This window comes from Emys orbicularis, chromosome 7, assembly GCF_028017835.1.
Source record: "Emys orbicularis isolate rEmyOrb1 chromosome 7, rEmyOrb1.hap1, whole genome shotgun sequence".
Taxonomy (NCBI): Eukaryota; Metazoa; Chordata; order Testudines; family Emydidae; genus Emys; species Emys orbicularis.
In genome coordinates this window covers 78,524,359-78,544,336 of record NC_088689.1, presented here as the reverse complement: position 1 = coordinate 78,544,336, position 19,978 = coordinate 78,524,359, and the positions used below count along the sequence as shown (strand labels likewise).

The 19,978-nt window shown below is 59.2% G+C and overlaps 1 protein-coding gene across 1 annotated transcript in view; it reads right to left on the bottom strand.

Moving 5' to 3' along the window:
- Positions 1-19,978, bottom strand: part of RNF123 (ring finger protein 123) — a 136,674-nt gene that overhangs the window by 43,175 nt on the left and 73,521 nt on the right. The window contains 9 exon segments of the mRNA XM_065408775.1: positions 6,854-6,938; positions 8,147-8,222; positions 11,060-11,248; positions 11,441-11,580; positions 15,019-15,103; positions 15,312-15,399; positions 15,756-15,843; positions 16,566-16,640; positions 18,170-18,347. Of these exon segments, the coding sequence (XP_065264847.1) occupies positions 6,854-6,938; positions 8,147-8,222; positions 11,060-11,248; positions 11,441-11,580; positions 15,019-15,103; positions 15,312-15,399; positions 15,756-15,843; positions 16,566-16,640; positions 18,170-18,347 (1,004 nt within the window).

Sequence of the window (19,978 nt, the reverse complement as noted above, 5' to 3'; positions counted from 1 at the left end):
CTTGTGGTGTCTTCTCTTCGAGGATGAAGTGTAAATACCTAGGAAGCAGAGGGTTGTCTTTGAGTCCTTAAGAGAGCATAGTGACCTCTCATTGAAGATGTTAGACTTATCATTCAGAACCTTCCCTTTGACATGCTGAACCTTCCTGGGGAACCCCAAAAAATGCAGCCACAATTCATGCCTCATGACTACAGCTGTGGTGATGGCTCTCCACTGCCTCTTGGAGTGATGTCTTAGCCACCAATCTGCCTACATCAATGAGGGCTTGGAACTGAGCCCTGTCTTCCTGAGGAAGTTTGTCTCTGAATTCCAGAAATTTAGAATAATTTGCAAAGTCGTACTTTGTTAATAACTGGTAGTTAGCAACACTGAATTGGAGAGTAACTGATGAAAATATTTTCTTCCCAAGAGGTCAAGATATTTAGCACCCTTGTCAGTTGGGGTGGTCTTGGGGTGCTGTGCTCTGGACCTCCCTGTAGCTGCCTGCAACACTCAGGAGTTGGGCGCTGGATGAGTAAATAAAATCTCTGCCCCTTTAGCTGGCATGAAATATCATTTTTCAGTCCTCTTTGGGGTAGGGACACAGGAGGCAGGGATGTGCCACACAGACCTGGTGGGTTTCCAAATGGTCTCATTCACTGGAAGGACCACCCTAGTAGGGCCAGAGGGCTGAAGGATGTTCGGTAAACTATGCTGTGTGTTCTAGACCTCCTTGATATATCTGAAGCTCGCTTGCTGCCCTCTGTAACAGCTCCTGGTACTGCGCGTGGTCGTTGGAGAGGCAAGGGGAGGATGGAGCAATTACCTCATCCGGTGAGGAGATTGACACACCCCAGCCTCCTCTGTGCCTCCTATGGGTTCTGTCTGGGCTCATTTCCCTCACGGGGAGGCTCGTCTGGAGCATTGGATTTGCTCAATGAAAAGGTAGGGTCCTGCTCTACCAGTGGTGCCATTGGTAGCGGTGGGAGGATACTCCAGCTTGTGGACGTAGAAGGGGAAGACTCTTCTTTGATGTGGGTTTTTTGAGGGTAGAAATGTCTAAGTACAACTGAACCCCATAGAAGAGGAGACTCTGGATAGGGCAGAGCAAAAATATCCTGTGAGATAAAGGTTTAAGTCCTTTATGGTATTTTGGGAGCCCTAGGGAGGGGACTAGCGGATCTGGGGTGTCCAGTGATCACCAGCAGCCACCTCCCCAACTGGGTGGAGCGGGACTCCTATAGGCCAGGCAACAGAAGTCATATGGTCTATCCCAGGTGGTGCGCTGGCCCCTGCTGGACACCAGGGCATGGCTTCTCACCAGCACAGGCAGCTGTTGGAGATCCGGATTCAGGGACTCATTGGATTCGTTAGAGTCCCTGATCTCTGCCGCTTGGTGCCAGCTCCCTGTCTCCAGCCCCATCCCTTGCCAGGCTGCCACCGAGGGAAAGGAAATAAGGCACCCCCACACCAGCCTGTGGCCCATTCCCTCTGCTGTCCCACTATGGGAGAGGGTCTGAACTGGCAGGGCAGGGGAGTCAGGTGTGGCAGGGCCCTTCCCTAAAGCTGCTCCAGGAGGGATTACATTTAATCCCTTCCCACTGGCCCACTGCGGGCAGCCCTGCTGCGGCCAGCCCTGCCTGTCAATTGTTCTCATTAGTACATTTCTGTGCTAGTGAAAACAGATCAACAATAACTAGAACCAAGCGCAAGGCAGGGGCGCACCGAGCAGGGTTCCCCACAGCTCTGCTGACAAATCCTGGCCTGGCACTGCAGTCTCTGCTATTCTAGCTTGGGCTTCCCCCAACACAGCTGTCAGTGCCCCTCAATCCAACTCTCAGCCCCCCGCTACTCTTCTGTTCTGCCGAGCAGCAAAATGCTGGTGCTGAACTTGACATCCAGGAAGGATTACATGGGGCCAAACTCAGCTTCCCTAGTGATTTCAAGCAAACTGGAATCCAGGCCTCCAAAGTGATAAAAGTGGCCTGCCCAGCCAAAGCAGAGGGGTAAAGCACTGGGACTTGTGCCCCAGTCAAACAAGCCCCCGATTCTCTTTGCAGAGAATGCTCCCCACACTTGAACACCGGTAGTTAGAGCCATCCCTTTCTGCCTTCCCCCTCCGGGAAGCATTGGGAAGTCATGTGGTAACAACCACCCAGGGAGAGCTGTATAATGAGCAGTAGGACAGGGTGTGATGGGAGAGCTGTGACTCACCACAATTAACACCAGCGTGACCGGAGGTATTAAATACTGCAGTGCTTCTCTCGAGCCCACTCTGTCCAGCCCTGAAATAGGATGATGGTCAGTGCAGGTCCTCTCATCAGCTCTGCTGGGGAAACGCTCCTCTCTTGGCTCCAGGGGGCTCGCCCCACCAGAGAAGGTCTGTAATGAGATGCCTTGTCGCCTCCTGCCCCATGGCAATGCGTTGCTGGGGTAACTGGACTGCTCTCTGATGCTACACTCAAACACCAGCTGAGTCTGCCTGGCTCCAGGCCCCCTCCTGTCAGGCACCTTCTGAACTCTCCTCTCACTTGACCACTACACCACCTCCAGCTCAGGGCAATTCAGTCATGGGAGCGGGGTCCAGGCCCCTGTACTCCAAGAGGAGCCAAAGCATGGGCCAGAGTGCAACAGCGGCCCATTGAGTATTCCAGCCCTGGCTGCAGCCGCCTGAGCTCTGAAACAGGAGAGTGCCAGCCCAGGAATCTCCCCTGCAGACAAGCGAGTGCAGGGTTTAATGGATCAAACAACAGGCAAACAAAATCACGCAGCGATGGAAGAGCTCTATTAGGTCCCTCTGGGCCTGGCCAGGACTAGCCTAACCACAAATGCCCCAAGCAACAGGGCTCCAATCCCAGCCCTGGGGGAGATGTTTTCCTGACTAAACAAGCCACAGTGCAAGGAACTTTCCCTGATATTTTCAGGAGCACAGGAATTGCCAGATGGGATCAGAGCTGAGGTCCATGCCGCCCAGGAAGCTGCTGCCTCCACGCCTGCGGGGGCTGGATTACAGTCGCTGCGTTTTGCTCACTGCCCTGCCACATGGCAATCTCCTGTCTGAGCTGCTGGCCACTGCCCCCAAGGGCATCTGGATACTCCTGTTCCAACCATGAGGTTTAACTCAGATGTGCACTGTTCAGGGGGTCGGGGTGTGTGTGGGGGCGGCGCTTGCCTCACTGCTTGGAATATGATGCCTGCCCTTCCAAGGGTTAGTAGTGTCCATGGTCGGGGTTGCTGCTCACCCTTCTTTCTGACAGCCAGCAAGGGAGAGGAAGAGGGGGCCCAAGAAGGGGCCTGCCGAGGTTCCACAGCTTGGAAGCCTTGCTGATTTCCATGTCAGAACTGCTTGGTTCACATAAGGACAGAGATGGGTTTTACCAAGTGCCAACCCACAGCCTTGCCAGCTGCCGAGAGTTGAGCTGGGATCTCACACGTCCCCTTATGGAGGCTCCGCTGGGCCCCTGCATACCCCTAACACCACGCTCTTCGTGCTGCCCTCCCAGAGTTTGCATGGGTCTGATTGCGGGCACAAAGGAAAGCCTTTGCCCCTCCCTCTGGCTGACAGGTCCAGCAACCTGAGTAGGGGCAGGAGCTGTAGAGGCCAGGGCAGGGAGGTGCCCCCGGAGCTCACTCCCCATCACAGTACTGAGCCCCTTCCAAAGGGAGAGCTGCCAGCAACAACAAGCAGTTCTGTGAAGTCTATGGGAGAGCAAAGCCTGTTTGCATTTGCAAAGCAGAAAAGGCCACTGATTAGTGACCTTGCGCTGAACACTTGGCACAGTCATGCTCAGGGCTGTGTGACTGGTGCAGGGACCGCAGGAGACAGGATATAATTAGATGCATTTGTGTACATCTTTGAGTCCTTGAGAGAAGGATCAGAGCGAGTCTGACTGCAGGGCTGAGCGGCCCAGCCAGATGGGGCTCTGCTCTCTGCAAAGCCAGGGACTAACTTGTTCCACATGCACAGAGGGAAAGTGGGATGCGGAGGATGGGGACTGGGGTCTCCCAGCAGGGGACGAGGCAGAGCTGGAGGCAGAAGGCATTCGGGGAGAATGCACATGCGTTTACAGACAAAGCCAAGTGGATCTTAGCTAGCCTGAGCGGCCCACCTGGACATGGGCTGGGATCTCAGCAGGAAGCACACATACATACCCAGAGCCTGCAGGACATGCATTCAGCCTGCACCATGGCCCCTGGGCGTTCTGAGACAAGAAGGAGGAGAGGGTGTCCTGCCTGGCAGGACCGTGCTGCTCCCCTTCCCTGGACAGGGCTTGTCCATGCTGTTGGCCTCATGGATATGGCCGTGAGCACAGCAGCGTGCTTGGGCACAGCACAGCCTGAAAGGGGGCAACAACTGTTGCTGCCATGACACTCAGCCACCTGGCCAGTGAAATCACTCATGGATTTGCCAGCCCCTTCCCCACAGTAAGCTCCATGCATGGTGATTTCAGGGGGCACCTAGTTCAGAGGCCCCTTTGCTCACAGGCTGCTGCAGTGGACTACAGGCATTTGTGTCACTTCCTTACACCACAGGGACACAAGGACAGCAAGGATTCGACACCTTCCTCTCCTGCCGTGGGGCAGGAGCAGGACACTGGGAGCTGCTGCCGGCTACGTCTGGGATCTCCATAGTTCCCAGGTGTCCCTCCAGCCCCTGCCTACCTCACACACAGCCAATGCAAGCCCTCATCCACCCAGAACACCCCTGGGAGAGGTGGCCCTGCCTCGCAGCAGTGCTGGCCAGGATGGGGACTGGAGAGAAGTGGCCACGCCAGGGCCTGTGACTGATGTGAGGCAAGGCAAGTGCCAGGCCCCCGCCTGCCCAGGTGAGCTCAATCTGTATGTGCCCAGTGCTAGGCAGCCCACATGGAGCCTAGAAGGGCAGCTCACCACCCTGGCACTAAGAAGCCGCCAGCCCAGAGCCAACTGAGGGAGGCAGAAGGTTGCACATGAAAAAGTCGAGGGTCGCATGGCACCACCCTGCCATTTCCTATAGTAACAGCACATCAAGGCTTTGGGACCCCAGAAGGCAGAGCTGTTCTCCTGACTCACCTAGGCTGCCAAAGCAGGCTCCATCTCAGCCGCACAAAGGGCTGAGTCTCCTGCCAGGACACCCTAAGAGCAGCCAGCTTAGAAAGGCAGTTAGCGCATGGGGTAGAGGACTAACCTGGGACGCAGGAGACCCGGGTTCCATTCCCTACTCTGCAACTGATTCCCTGGTCTCAGCAAGTCACTCGGGCTCTCCAGCCATCAGCTGCCATCTGTAGAGCGGGATAGGAGCCCTGCCCTGCCCCAGTGAGGCTGGGGAGTGACACGTGAGCTGGAGTGGCCCCCAGACGCTACGGCGATGAGGGCCACGAAGTATTTTACACAGCTAGTTCTAGAGGTGTACACGTGTGTGCAGCCCTGCCTGAGGGCTAAACTGCCACCAGTTAAGAAGAAAGGCAACACCCCAGACAGCAGCACAGTGGAGGTGAGGCACCAGCAGGCTGGGCAGGTGTCCGCTCGCTGCTGCCATGGGACACAGGCCAATCTGAAAAGGAGCGGGGTGTACGGAGCAGTGGGGGCGCTGCGGCAGGAGGACAGCAGGGCTAGCTCTGTGCTCAAGGGAGCACGCCTGCCCCCTCCACAGCTAGGCAGGCACAGTGGTGAGCTGGAGCCGGTTTGCACCGGTTTGCAAGAACCGGTTGTTAAATTTAGAAGCCGGTGTAGAACCGGTTCCTAAAGGGGCGGACGGGTGAGCAAACTCCGGTCCGCGGCCACGTCCGGCCCGCCTGAGCTCCCAGCTGGGGAGGCTCCCCCAGCCCCTCTCCCGCTCCCCCCCACCCTCGCAGAGCCCCAGCACGCTGTGCCGCCAGCACTCTGGGCAGCTCTGCAGCTCCTGCCGCTTTGAGTGGCATGGTAAGGGGGTGGGGCTGCGAGCTCCAGCGGCCACGCGGCATCCTTATACAGCAGCATGGTAAGGGGGCCGGGCCAGGAGGAGGGGTTGGATAAGGGGCAGGGAGCGGTTGGAGGGGGCAGAGGCTCTGGGGGTGGTGGTCAGGGGACGGGGAACGGGGGGGGGGTTGGGTAGGCGTGGGAGTTCTGGGGGTCTGTTGGGGTGGTGGTGGATGGGGTTAGGGCAGTCAGGGGACAGGGAGCGGGACGAGTTGGGTAGGGGGTAGGGTCCTGGGGGGCAGTTAGGGTGGGGGGGGTCTCGGGAGGGGGTGGTCAGGGGACAAGGAGCAGGGGGGGTTGATGGGTTGCAGGTTCTGAGGGGGGCAGTCGGGGGCAGGACATGGGTTGGAGTCCGATTGGGGGGGGGGGGAGGGGGGGGGGGAAGAGACAGGCATGCGCGGCTTGTACTCACCGCGCGGTTCCCTACCGGGTCTCCTTCCGTCTCCTAGGCCTGCCTGCCCAGTGATGAGCTCCCAAAATCCTAAGAACCGGTTCCCTACCGGGTCCTCGGCAGCACTTTGGTGGCGGGGTGTGTGTGTGTCTTCACTTGCTCCGGGTTTTCGGCGGCATTTCGGCGGCAGGTACTTCACCCAGAGCGAGTGAAGACACCGCCCCCAGCCATCAAAGTGCCGCCGAGGAACCGGTAGGGAACTGGTTCTTAGGATTTTGGGAGCTCATCACTGGGCAGGCAGGCCTAGGAGACGGAAGAAGTCTCAGCAGAGCCGAGGCAGGGCAGAGCAGCAGTTGGGCCAGTACAGAGGGAGTGAAGTGAATGTGTTGTCCAGCCCACCTTGTGGGGCAGATATGTTGGCCCTAGCGACCAGCACACACCCGGCAGGGACTCCCATCCCCAGGCTCTGAAAGGCTGAGTCCATCTCCAGCTACACCACAGCACAGCCCCATGGCGACACTGCCTCTCGCAGGAGGAGTCACTCACCCTTGGAAGTCAGTGTCCATGAGGAGTCGGACCAGAATCCCCGTCACAGCCACAAGGATTGGATAATGATCCACGCTCTCTAGCCCTGAGGGACAGAGCAAAGCCAGAGCAATGACCATGGCTGGGAAGGCCAGGCCGTACCCCACCCCAGCACATGCCCGGCTCTGACAGCCATCCTTCTGTTTGCAGCAGCCCACCTCAGCTGCACCCATGGCTGCGCTGGGGGAGCCTTGGGCCAGAGGCGCTGCCTCGTACTCCCCCAAACCACATAAGCACCTTTCACATGGCCCTGGTCGCAGGCATCTCCCCATGGCCACCACTGACTTCTCCAAAGCCTCAGGAAAGAGGGGCTCCCCCCCACCCTGGGGCTGGTGCCCTGCTCTGGTGTGATATGGGAGGGGGGCGCTGACTGGAGCCTTCCCACGGGGAGTGTAGATGAGCTGTGTCTCAAGGGAACAGGCGACATTGATGAGACATCATTCCCGGAGGAGAAAGAGGCTGACTCAGCAGTACCACATGGCCCAGGGGCTTCGCCTCCAGTTACTTCCCAGCAGCATGCTGGTTAAATCTGCTGGCTATGCTTCAGCCGTCCCCTGGCAATGCAAGTGGGGAGATGGTCTGCGATGCAGGGACAGCAGGTGGCTGCTAGCACAGCACTATCCTTCCCCAAATCCAGCCGCGCAGCCCAAGGACAGACTCAGCAACGCGTAACTAGACAAGGACTTCTGCCTGTGCCAGTGAAGGGCAGGGAGATCAGCCTCCATTCTACGGGCACCTCCCATCCCAGCTCCCAGCCCCCTTTCCAGTTCCCTAGAGTGCCACATGGCAGCAGTTTAACAGCTGCTCAGAGTTTGGTGCCTGTAGACCCCAGAGGCCAGGACCCAAAGGGGAAGTGAGGGAGGCAGAGACACATGCGGTAGGACAGAGGGTCTCATGGAAACAGCCAAGGAATCGGGAGTGAGCACAATGCTCAGAAGTCCTGTTTACATCTCCTAGAGCCTGTCCTGCAAGTACCCATGGTTGGGTTGGCAGGTCACCCTTCTGTCCGACTCAGAAGAAGAATGCCCCGTGCTATATCCCCAGCCCGCAACACCTGAGGTTCCTGGCCACATAGCCCAGCACCCAATGACAGCCCCAGAAGATGACAGACCGGGCCTATCTCTGCAAAGCACTCACACAGCCACATCACTCCACTGGCAAGGGGGAGCACCTGAATCCCCTGGGCCCCCCGCACAGCCACCAGTGAGTTCCTGACAAACAAGGAGGCAGCCAGGCCCAACAAGAGTGACTCACCTGGCAGCCGGAGGTTGACCACTCTGTCGAACAGGTTCCGCTCGGCTGTCACCCGATTCAGCACCTGGTTCAACAGCTGTGCGGGGACAGGAGAGATGTCAGGAGAGATTGTTCCTATCTCCTGGACAGGGAGCCCGCCTGAGCAGGACGGAACAGCCCCTTTCCAGCTGTCAGCCCCAGCCCCAAGTCAGCACATCGCCCTGAGAGCACACCTGCCACGTGCAGGGCCTTGGCAGGAGATAGCCCCTCTTCCACTAGCTACTCCTGAACCTCCCGCCAGCCAGACAAGAGGCATCTGGCTGAGCGCATCCCATGGATTGCTAAGGATCCACACCACAGAGCACAACAACAGAGCTGACTGCAGCCCTCCCATCCCTACCAGGGCGATGCCTGGGGGAACTGCAGCTCCCAGCATGCAGCGTTCCATCAGGAGTGGACAGTGCAGCTGCACTGCATGAGACAGCAGCAGCAGTGCAACACTTCCTCTGTGGGTGCACGCTGACTCCCAGCAGGCCACACGCACATCAGCAGGGCACGCAGTGCAGGTAGCCCCTGGTGGGCAATGGGCCACAGTCTGCAGCGGTGAGAGGCTGAACACATGGGCAGTCACACCGGCTGCATTCCAGGCTGCAGTCAGTCCGAAGGAAGCTCTCACCAAGGAAAAGCTACAGTCCCAGGCCACATCGTGGCCAATGGCAGAACTAGTCAGAGTGGGCCAACCAAATGCCAGCTGTGAGCAGGGCTGGGTGTAGGCGCTTGCTGGCTAACAGCTGCCAATGGCCTGAGGAGCTCTCTGCTGAGCCCAGGATCTAACAGGACTAGGACTGCTGGTCCCCAAGCACAGCAAGGAAACAGCTCAGGCCCAGGAGGCTGCTGAGCAATCACATACAACCAAGCTCCACCCAGACGAGCAGCAGACTTCTGCCTTGCCTGGCAGTGAAACTGAATGTTGTTAGGCTCCAGGGTGAACCCCCACTGGGACAGCTGAGGCTCTGGGCGTGCCCTTTCCAGCACACAGCCCACCTCAGCTCACTCAGCACGCCTGCTCTGCTGCCATCATGGCTACTCTTCTTTCATCTGAAAGCAAATCCCTGGGGCAGCCAAGTAGGGCCGGCTCCAGCGGGACCCCTATGGCACAGGGCAGGTCTGGTGCCAGCACCACCTGGGCACCCAGTGCTCCCTGTCTGCAGCAGGGCGAGCCACGGGAGCAGACAGGCCCACTCTCACTCCCCCACCCCAGCCCTCACTCTGCCCTACCTGCATATGTATAACTCCCTTCACTGGCCTTGTCCCCTCTCAAGGCAGCGAGGCCCCACCCTGGCTACATACCGTCTGACCCTGCCAGCACGCCCTCTTGTGGTCTATCCTGGGATACAGGCATGGCACACAACAGCATGCCCGGGGAAAGCTGCTGGTGGTGCTCCCCTCTCCTGTACTGCACCCCTCCTGCAGCCCCCCGATTACAACCCTGAGCATACAGGAAGCGAGGGGCATGCCACTGCGCTCCGGCAGGTGGCTGGGCTCGGAGCTGTGCTGCCAGCTCAGCTGGCCAATGTGGGCCCCAGGGGGCTTGTACCTAGTCACTCCTGGCACAGCATCCCCTGCCTGGAGCCCTGGCCAGATGACATGGCCTTGCCCAAAGTAACCTCTCCGAGAGTGGAGACACAGAAGAGAGCCTTAAGACCTAGTGCAGCCTTGGGCCTAGCACAGGCCAGGGAACATCACCTCGCAATTCCAGCCAATGACTGGTGACTGGCCAGAGCAGAGCTCTGGGAAAGGGACGTCCAGTCTCGATTTACAGATTCCCAGGACGGAGAATCCCCCCGGCCCAGGCAATCTGCTCCGAGGGACTAGGGCCTCACTCAGACAGCTGGGGTCATGCTTCGTTTGATCTTTGCCAAATTCAGCAACCTGTCCTGGCTCGTGCTCTGCCTTTGGCTGCTGGATGTCAGAGCCCTCTGCTCACAGCCACATTCTCCCTGCAGAGGAACTTGGCCTGGGGTCAAGTCACCTTTTACTCCTCATTTCAATAAGCTGCTAGTGCAGCTGCTCTGCACACCAAAGGGGACTTGTAAAACCAAGCATTGTGTCAGTTCAAGGCTACGTGCGGATGGGGACTGCAGAAGGGAAGTTGCTAAACTGACTTTAGTTATACTAGTTTTAGCCACAGGGCTGTGGCTGGCGATGGAGGTGCCAGGGTGGGAATAGCAATGGGTCATGATTAAAGAGCAAGGGCAGAGCTGTGGAGGAGGAAATCCTAGAACAGCAACAGCAGGGGGCTGCAGGTCAGTCGCCGGGGGCACTGGCAGAGCTGAGAAGGGGTGGAAGCTAGGGACTGGAACAGCAGAGGGCTGTCGATTAGGATTGAAGGGCATTGGCACAGCCAGAGTGTGCGCCCAGGTCTGGAATACCCAACCTAACTTGATTTCAGGTTCAAAGTAAGGCCAGGTATCCCCCTCCCCTGCTTCCCTTGAGTTCACAGCAAGCAGATTAATGCATCTCCTCTCTCTCAGGGCTTTGTACAACTGCCATCTCCGCATGATCTGAGCAGCTACCATGTGAAAGCCACTGGCATGGGGAGGTCCCCAGTGTGCAGTCCGGAGCGTGCATCTCGTCTCCCTCATGGGGCTGCAGGGAGTTCTGCCTGGGACGGGTTTCTGTGGGGTAGGGGGCTGATGAGGTGCCTGCTGGAAAAGCTTAATCACACAGGAGGGCTTGGCAGCGTCTAGAGTCAGCCAGATTTCTCCCACAATAGCTGCCCGCAGGTGCATCAGCCTGAGAAACTGATGCTGGATCCCCTGGGTTGGTAGTTTTAACAGGGACACTCGGGAAGGGGGCTCTTTATTCATGCCATCCTGCCACCAGCAGGGGGTGCTCTCGCCTGCTCCACCGGCTCCCAGCATGGGGATGTACCTGGGCGAGTCTCCTGAGCAGCAGCTCCGAGGAGGGGCGGCTCCAGTCGAGGAAAATCTCAGGGGCCAGTGTGACGGTCATTTCCAGCACTCTGAGCAGGCTCACGGACAAGTCGAAGCACGTCGCGCACACCTTCAGCTGACGGCTGTCCACGAAGTTCCTCTCCAGGCGCTCTGCTGCCTGCTGGATCTGCCCGGGCACAGGGCACAGCTCAGTACAGGGCCTTGAAAGGAACAGAGGCCTCCACCCGCTCATGCACCCATCAGGGCTGTGCTGCTGGACTCCATAGGCAGGCTGCCCTGGCCTGGCTCCCAGAACCCACCCCTGCATAGCCTGCTGGGGTCCCCGCTAGGTGCCGTCCAGCCAAGCCCTGGCACTCACCTCCTGGATCATGCCAATGAACTCCGAGAAGGCCCAGTTGAGCTGGTTGAGGACGCTGTTGAGGAAGCTGGGTGCCATGTCGCAGTCACTGCTCAGCAGATCGGCCATGTGCCGCTGCAGAAGGGTGGAGGGGCACGGCTCTAGGACCAAAGGGCAGTAGCATCAAGGGCAGACCCAGCACTGGGGCAGGGGGCAGCCTGGGATGCCCAGCTCAGGGAGGCGGGCAGCTGGGGTAGGCAGAGGCCTGGTGCCATGCAGCACTTTAAGGCCAGGCAGGAGACTGAGCATGAAGCCCCTCGTGCCTGGCTGCTGGACAGTGAGTAGAGATGGCAGGTGCCCTGCAAGGCTAGGTGCAGAGACTATTCTGAGCAGAGCTTGCCCATGGGCTGCCAGCACTGCCCTGCATAAACTGGGCCACAGCTGTGCACCGTTGCGGCTCTTGCTCCCTTCCTTCCTCCCAGGGGAACAGCAGCCCTGCAGCCGAGTGCTAACCAAGCCTCTCGTGCTCGGCTCCAGAAAGCCCCAGACCAGCTCAGCAGTAACTCTCCTGATGCCAGCATCTCAGTCGCTGCCCCGCGCCCAGACACCCACCCCCTCACGTGGGCCCTGGTCTGCCCGGCTGCACTCAGAAGGCCAGTGAGGAAGGTGCTCCCTCCCTAAGATGGGGCAGAGCCCTCCCCCAGGGCTGCACTCCCACGGCCCAGGCAGGCTGTTGCAGAGAACCTAAGGCTGTTTCTTGGCACTCCCACCACTGCTCCCCGGCTCAGCCCTCTCGGCGTTGGCAGCCCCCGGCACAAACACACTGGGGCCCAATGTGGCTCAGCCAGCGTCCCTCCCTGGCACAGTTGGGGCTCGGGCCTAGGCACTGCCCAACAGGGAAGGGGAAGGGAGGGGAACGAACACTGCACCGCAGCCCCTAATCACTGCCACAGCCGCAGGGCCCAGCACTGAGCCATGCCTGCTGCAGCAGGAGAGCTGTCATGTTCCTGCGTGTGGGGCAGAGCCCCGGCGGGGAAAGCAGATAGCAGCAGCTCCCTGCAGCTGCAGCGCAGTGCCCCCGCATGTCCTGCTGAGTGGAGCCACCCCGGTCTCAGCAGCCAGAGCCCCGCTCCCAGGAGGGACCGACTGGCGCCAACAGCGACCCTGGGACTGGCTCAGACAATGAGCAGCAGGGCCTGAAGCTTCCTGGCCCTTGCCCTCCCCCTTGCAGCAGGGAGCCCGCATGCTGCAGACCAGGGCACTCTTCCCTGCCCTCCTGAGGGAGGGAAGGGTGCCTGGCCTGGCAGCGTGCTGCTCCTCTGAACACTCCCTCCTGCCTCTAGCAAGGGCCAAGATGCCCGGGTCTAAGGGAGGTGGGCCTGCTTTCCAGGGCCACCAGGCCGGAAGGGAGCAAGGGCTGTGCCAGCGTGGACTGCCTGCATGGACTCCCAATGGCTCAAGCTGCTTGGGGGGCACCTCTGGCAGTTGGACCTGGTGCTCTGGGGTGGGGGAGCAGCACTTCCCTCAAGCCGCCCCTGAGACACAGCCCATGCAAATGGGAACTGCATTGGAATCAGCCCCTTGTCCCCCTGCCCCACCCAGGCAGGGGCAGGACCCAAGGGCACCTCTGCAGAACATGCTCCCTTGCAATTAGAGCAGCATTCATTATTGGTTCAGGGGCTGCACAGACCAGCAGTGCCAGGAGCCAGGCCCATTCCTCTGCCTGCTCAGACCTTTCCCAATCAGATGCAGGGGCACCCAGGAGCAGAGCCACACCACCGCTGCCCCTCGGGGTGCAGCAAGCGTGCCACACAGCTGCCAGCACAGGACATGGGGATGTTGCCATGGCGCTCTCTAGCCCGCAGGCCAAGGCAGAGGCTGGTGCAGCTCATACCCTGGATCTGCCAGCTCTGTCCACCCTCCAGTCACAGCAACTCCCCCATCTCTCAGGCAGGAGGCAGCCGCCCTGCTCCATGAGTCAGGAAGCCACCACCATGGTGATGGCAGCCCTAGGTGAGTGGCTCCCCTCTGCACAGCTGCAGCAGGGGCTCAGGGCACTGGCATGAGCTGCCCCCTCTCCCTGGCACAGAGCTGAGATGAAGGCCAAGGAGCCCCTCCCCCGCTAGGGCTCCCACCAGGACTGGAGTGGGTGGGGGGAGGGCCAGAGGCACACCTGGAGGGGAAGCACCACCAGGGGACTAAGAGCTACTGCACCACCACGCAAGACAGGGCCGAGCAAACAGCAAACTTACGCTGGAGGCTAGCAACAGACAGATCTCCTGAGCCCCCAAGAGAGAGAGAGACAAGACAGCGGCATTACAGAGGGGGCAGTGCCGCCTGGGTGCAGCACCTATGGCTGCAGGGCCCTACACCCACACCCAGAGCGGCGCGCCAGCCGCTGACCTGGCATCACCAGAGCTCTCCATCGGATGAGAGCGAGGCCCAGCATCTCGTGCACGCACGCACACACACACACACACCCCACCGGAGGCCCAGCGGCTTGTATGCGCACACACTCTCCCCCCCCCCCCCCCGAGAGCCCAGCTGCACGTGCGCACACCCCCCCCCAAGACCCAGCGGCTTGTGTGCGCGTGTACACACACACACACACGCACGCCCCCAAGGCCCAGTGGCCCTCACACAGCTCCACATAGGGAGCAGAGCTCCAGGGGCTGAGCAGCAAAGGGAACAGACAAAGGGAGGACACAAAGGAAAATGCCACCGTCACTCCTCTATTAACCAGCGTGGGCATGCCAGGTGCCTGGGTGGCCGTGTGACATTTGGATTTGTTTGTTGTTCTGTGGCCTCCACTGACACTAGTGCAGCTGGTTTGCCCAGGGCTTGGGTGGAGACGGGGCGCTTGGGAACAGCATGGCCTGCTTACAGAACTTGCTGGCTCCCCAGATCACCTGTTGCCCCAGTGAACAGACCAAGACTGGCCCTTCCAACTCCCGGTTGGCTGGAGCCAGAGGGACACGGCTCCAGTCACTGCTGCAGCAAAGCCGGCTGCGGCCAGCTGCCCTAGCCCCCGCTGCTGTCCACAAGCAAGGCCCCAGGCCACAGCAGCACAGGAGTGCGATGGAACAAGGGCACCAGGGTATGGAGAAGGGAACAGGCCCTACTCAGGCTTCTGCCATCTTATGCTCCCTGGTGTCCCAAGAAGCCTCTGCTCACGCCTCCTCCATCACCTGCTGAAGAACCCCTGGCTCAGCATTTGCACACTGCTGGGGCTGTTCCCAGCACCCCCGGCTGGGCCTGCTGGACACATCCCTGGTTCCCCACCAGTAGAGCCCCGCTAGATCCCGGCGCCAGACCCCACCCCCCCATACCGCCCCCAATGCTGTGAGCACCTTGGCACCAGACCCCACTCTCCCCCCCAGGCTGCGAGCGCCCCAGCACCAGACCCTGCCCCCCCCACCGCTCCCAATGCCGCAAGCGTCTCGCGCCAGACCCCACTCTCCCCCTCCACAGCCGCGATTGCCCTGGCGCCAGATCCCAGCCTCCCCCCCAATGTCGTGAGTGCTCCAGCACCAGACACACACACCCCCCCGCAATGTTGTGAGCGCCCCGGCGCAAGACCCTGCCCCAGCCCCACTCACTCTGCAGGCTGGGGAGATTGGCATCCTCGGGCTTGGTTTTCAGCAGGTGCGGGAGCCGCGTGTACCTGTATCCAAACCCACAGCCCTGCAGGGAGGGAGACAAGGGAAAGGTTAGGGCAGGGCTCACCAGGCCACCACGGCAGAGCGCTGAGCTGTGCCAGGAGGCTGAAGGGGACACCGCAGGTGCTGCCCAGCCTGCCAGGGAGAGGGCTGAGACCTCTAGCCTGCAGCTGAGTGATGGCCCCAGAGGCATGGGCCTAGGCTGCTGGCAGCGACAGGTAGTGGGACCTTACCCGCCACAGCCGAACAAGGATCCAGTTGGTCTGCGCCCATGGCCGCTGCTCGTAGGGAGCCAGCAGGTTCCTCATCATGGATATTCGCCTGCCAGATGGAAGGCACAGGTTGGCAGCCAGGAATATAGGGAGGGCAGGGTGGCACATTCGGGGCTCCTAGGGGGAAGGGAGATGGCAGGGCACCAATGTCTGTAGGGCCAGCACACCCGGGGGAGGGGCGGGGCCAGCACCTGCGGCACACTCGGGGGAGGGGTTAAAATTAAGCTATATCTTCCCGTCCCCAGCTAGTCTGCAGCTGATCTACCCCAGCAGCCATAATCACTGCTACTGCCCTTAGCCCAGCCCAGGGACCTCTCAGCCCCATTGTCCTGACACCCACTCTTCCACTCCCAGCTCCTTTGCCCCAGCTCCCCATGGCAGTTCAGGGTGCGGGACGGGACTTACTGCTCCTCTGGGATCCTCTCCACGGCCCGCAGCGAGTGTGGGTAGCAGACGTAGCTGGCCAGCGCCTGCATCAGAGAGTCCCGGATGTCTGGGGGCAGACGAGAGGGGCTAGGCTGAAGCAGCAGGGCCAGGCCCATGGCTGAGCCGTGCAGGGAGCCAGGGAAGGGACTGGCCTCCGGCAGAAGGGACAAGTGGCATTTTAAATGGTACAATCCAGGGGCTAGCTAGGGCCCTAGTAACACAGGCAACGGGTCCCCTCCTGCAGGATCGCTCCATCCTGCGGCCTCCCAGGCCCTGCCAGGCCAGGGGCCAGGCTTGGAGCCACCTCAGGCCTTCTCCAGTCACAGGGGAACTGCCTAGTCCCTGCTCATCTCTGCCCATCACCTGCACAACAGGGAGGTCATGGATTCCCCTACCCCATGCAGCTGGGAAATGCAAGACCTCTCTGAGAAATGGCCAGTCTGCGCCCAGCCAAGACTCCAGGGATGGTGCTGAGAACCTCCAGGCAGCTGCCCAGGGTTTGCCATCGGCAGAGGAGCCCACCCAGGAGAACCCACCCCATGCCAGTAGCTAGGACTCTCTGCCCCCCTTCCCTTCCCCTACTAATGCAATAACCTCAGCAATTGCTAGGAAAGCCACCCCAGGGTGCCCAGCAGCCCTGACACAGCCAGCCTGCCCCCTTTGCTGCACTCCAGCAGCCCCTTGCTGCTCCATGGCAGGGTCTGGCAGCAAGCTGGGGGCTGGTCATTGCCTGGCCCTCACCCCCAACAGGCAGAGCAGTCACCAGTCACCCCAAGAGAGCAGCCTCACCAGTGCCGACGATCCTGGAGTCAGCAAAGTGCTTGGCCAGGATGGCAGCAAGACGCGTCAGAGTCTCTTCATAGCCTGCAAGGAAAGGGATTGAGCAGGTGGAGAGGGGCACAGTCCCACGCCCTCAGGCAGCCACGGGAACCACCCCTGCTGCGGAGCTGGGCGGCAGAGTCGGTTCCTATGTAATATAACTAGGTCTCACCCATGTGGGGCAGCGATAACCATGGGAACAGTAACTGACAAGGCATCTCTGCCTGAGTCTGCAGAGAGCCTGACATCATCGCTCTGAGGGGGCCGTTTTGAGTCAGCCTCCCCGGATGTAGCGGCTGCCAGGTGCCTGGAGAATTCAGCAAAAGGCCAGCCATGCAAATAACCAACAGTTCCAAGTCTTAGCTGCGCATATGGGGACGAGGGGTGCTGGACATAGGGAAGCCCCAGCACAGCAGGGAAGGACAGGAGGCAGCTCCGGGACGCTCAGGATAGCACTCCTGAGCCCAACTGCCCCTTCGAGCTGGGAACACAAAGGGTATGGCTCCTGCAGCTGGCTCAGCAGTGCGGCCCTGAGTGGCCCATGTGCTCAAGGGATACAGTTAGGAGCAATGTAACATTGTGCTACACGCTGCTAGAAAACACTGCCAGGGTACCCCACTGGGGATGCTGGACACTGCCATTCTCTGCCTCAGGGTTTGAACCCTTCAGGAGCAGGGCTCTGGCTCCATGGCACACCAGGCTGGGCTGGACAAGAGGAGCTGGCAGGTCTGGGAGTCCCTTCAATCAGCTGTACACACAGGGCCATTTTGGAGTAGCACTTCGGCAGCAGCGGGCCAGCCGGGCCAGGCACTGCACACGCTGACAGAGCCCAGGCCAGCGTCGCCCCTCAGACCTTCTCGCTCCCCAGTCGGCACAGCCCTCATCCTGGGGGGATGCCCACATCGGCCCCATGCTGCCTCTCGCTGGGAGAGAAGCAGTGTATCACCCACCTGCCTGCCCACTCTCCTTCCCTCCTCAAAGAGCAAGCAGATTTTCACTCAAACCCGCCAGAACAACACACCAAACGGCCTCCTCCCTGACATAGGAGCACATGGCACAGAACCAGGGGGCGCTGGAGCAGTCTTGGCCAGCCTGGCTCTCAGACCCAAAGGACTCAGCAGGGAGGCTTGCATTGCCATTGGCTACGCAAAGAGCCAGGAGTAGCCCCCTCCCGCCCCAGTCACCATTGCGGCAAGCTAGACACCCACAGGGCAAACTCCACAACACACTGCAGGAGCAGGGGCAGCATACAATAAAGGCAACACAATGGCCAAAGACGGCCTGGTCTCCTGGCTGCCTGCAGGTCCCCACATGCCGCAGGTGGAGGGCGAGCAGATGACCAAGCCCAGGAAATCCCAATGGGCCCCTTTGGAACCCCAGTCTAACTCAACAAGCTGCACCGCCCCCCCCCCAAGGAAATGGCCAGCACTCGGTGCAGAGATGAGCACATGGCAGGGGAAGCAGCCCCGCCGTCTCCTGGGAGCTCGCAGCCAGGGCGCAGCTTTGTCCTGCCCAGCACCATGCCCCAGCCCAGCATAAGTTAGCAGTGATGGCAGCGCGAGCCCCCTCCTCACCGGGGAGCTCCTCCATGCTATGGACAGGGCTGAAGTAGTTCTTCAGCGCGCTGTAGCTGTTCATGGCCACACTGAGGTAGAACTCCGGCATGAAGGCGAAGAGCGAGCCCGTCCTGTCCCCGTGCTCAATGGTGCGGATGCACACTCGCAGCAGCCAGTATATGTCCTGCATCTTCTCCTGCCGGGGAGAACACAGCCACGAAAGACTCAGCTTCCACCCCAGGCAGGCCAGAAAAGGTTCTAGGCAACATACCAAAGTGACTGTTGCTGTGGGCACGAAGGATAAGAGGCTGAGAACTGAGTGGAGAGCCCCAGCACCATGCCATGTGGATAGCCACAGGCAGCTCAACCCAAAGCAGCTTTGAACCAGAGAATGGAAGCTAAGCGTGAAAGAAGAAAGCAGAGTGCTGTCATCTTGGACTCCAACTCAGACAACACATGGATGCATCTGTAAAACTTCTAGCAAGCTGTGTCACCCTTAAATTGGGCTGGTCAGCCATAAGCGGATTCAGCAGGCACCTAACTAGACCTTTTACGCGTACACCATAACGCAGTGGATCAACAGCTGCCTAGACAATAACTATAACAATAAATGTTAATGGGAAAACATCCAAAAGAGAGACAAAAGGACTGGGTTTGTTCAAGCAAAAAGCCCTACCGGTATAACTCAAGGACTGGGTTAGGATCATGCCTGGCAAACAAAAGAGGAATGGGACCATAAGTTAGTAACCCAAAACCGGTGTCGAGAATTAGGCCCAATGGTAAAGAAAATAATGAGGGGAGGTGCTATTTTGCCCATTACTTTTTTTGAGGTTCCTTAAAAGACTTTGGGGGACAAACGAAAAAGCTGCCGAACAACAAATGCTAGCTGGGAGATGGACTGCCCAAAAGTAGTGAGCCGTCACCCTCACAATTTCCAGGGCCTCCAGGAGCCACCACTGGGCCTTTACTGTCCGAATTCTGAAAAAATGTTCTGACCAGACTGGGTCAGAGAAAGGGAGCCAAAACACATCGCTGTCTCCACCAGTTCCAGCTAAACCCCAATCACCCCCTGGGATGAAGATATTGGTGCCTGTCTCTTCCCCCTCCTCCCCCCTGCTTTATGTTTTCCTAGCCCTCTTTTTCCTTCTGTCTAAGGACCATATGCTCTGCAACACTGCTGTAAGCCTGTAACCAAAAACACAGCTAAAAGCAATTCCCTGGACAGACCTGTGCAGGGACAAGTTGCCAAGTGCGGAAGTGGCTGATCAGACCACATGCTGAGCCCGCGTTTCTCCAGCAACGAGGATGCAAGTCAGAGCCAGCCCCAGAGACGGAAGCTGCATTTTCTCTTTGTGTTTTTTTCCCCTTTTCATGTGCTTGTCTCGCTCTGTTTTGTAGGAAAGGGGACTGAACTTTAACAGCAGTGGCAGCTCCAGCCCATTCCAACTCACGGTTTCTCTTTTCCCCAAAGAGAATAGCTAGTACCATCTTTACTTCCACCTAAGGCTCAGTCCCGGGGGAGGGGTTCCTGCGAAAGGCTCTACAGCTCAAAGGGGGGGAATGAGGGTAGGAGAAGAAATATTGTTACAATGAAAGCCCCATTTAACTTCACATTTCCAGTATTTTAACTGGGTTTCCTTCTTTTTCTAGATCTTTACTGAAATGCTGACTGGTTTGTAATGGTGCATTTGCCATGGTACTAGCTGGCCGAGATCTCTGCTCACCCCGCTCCAAATCAACATTAAAGAGTTTTAAACAGGAACAGTGGCAGGGTCACGTTTACCCCTGGGACTCTCTGGGCCCATGTAGTCCATCAAAATCAAAACC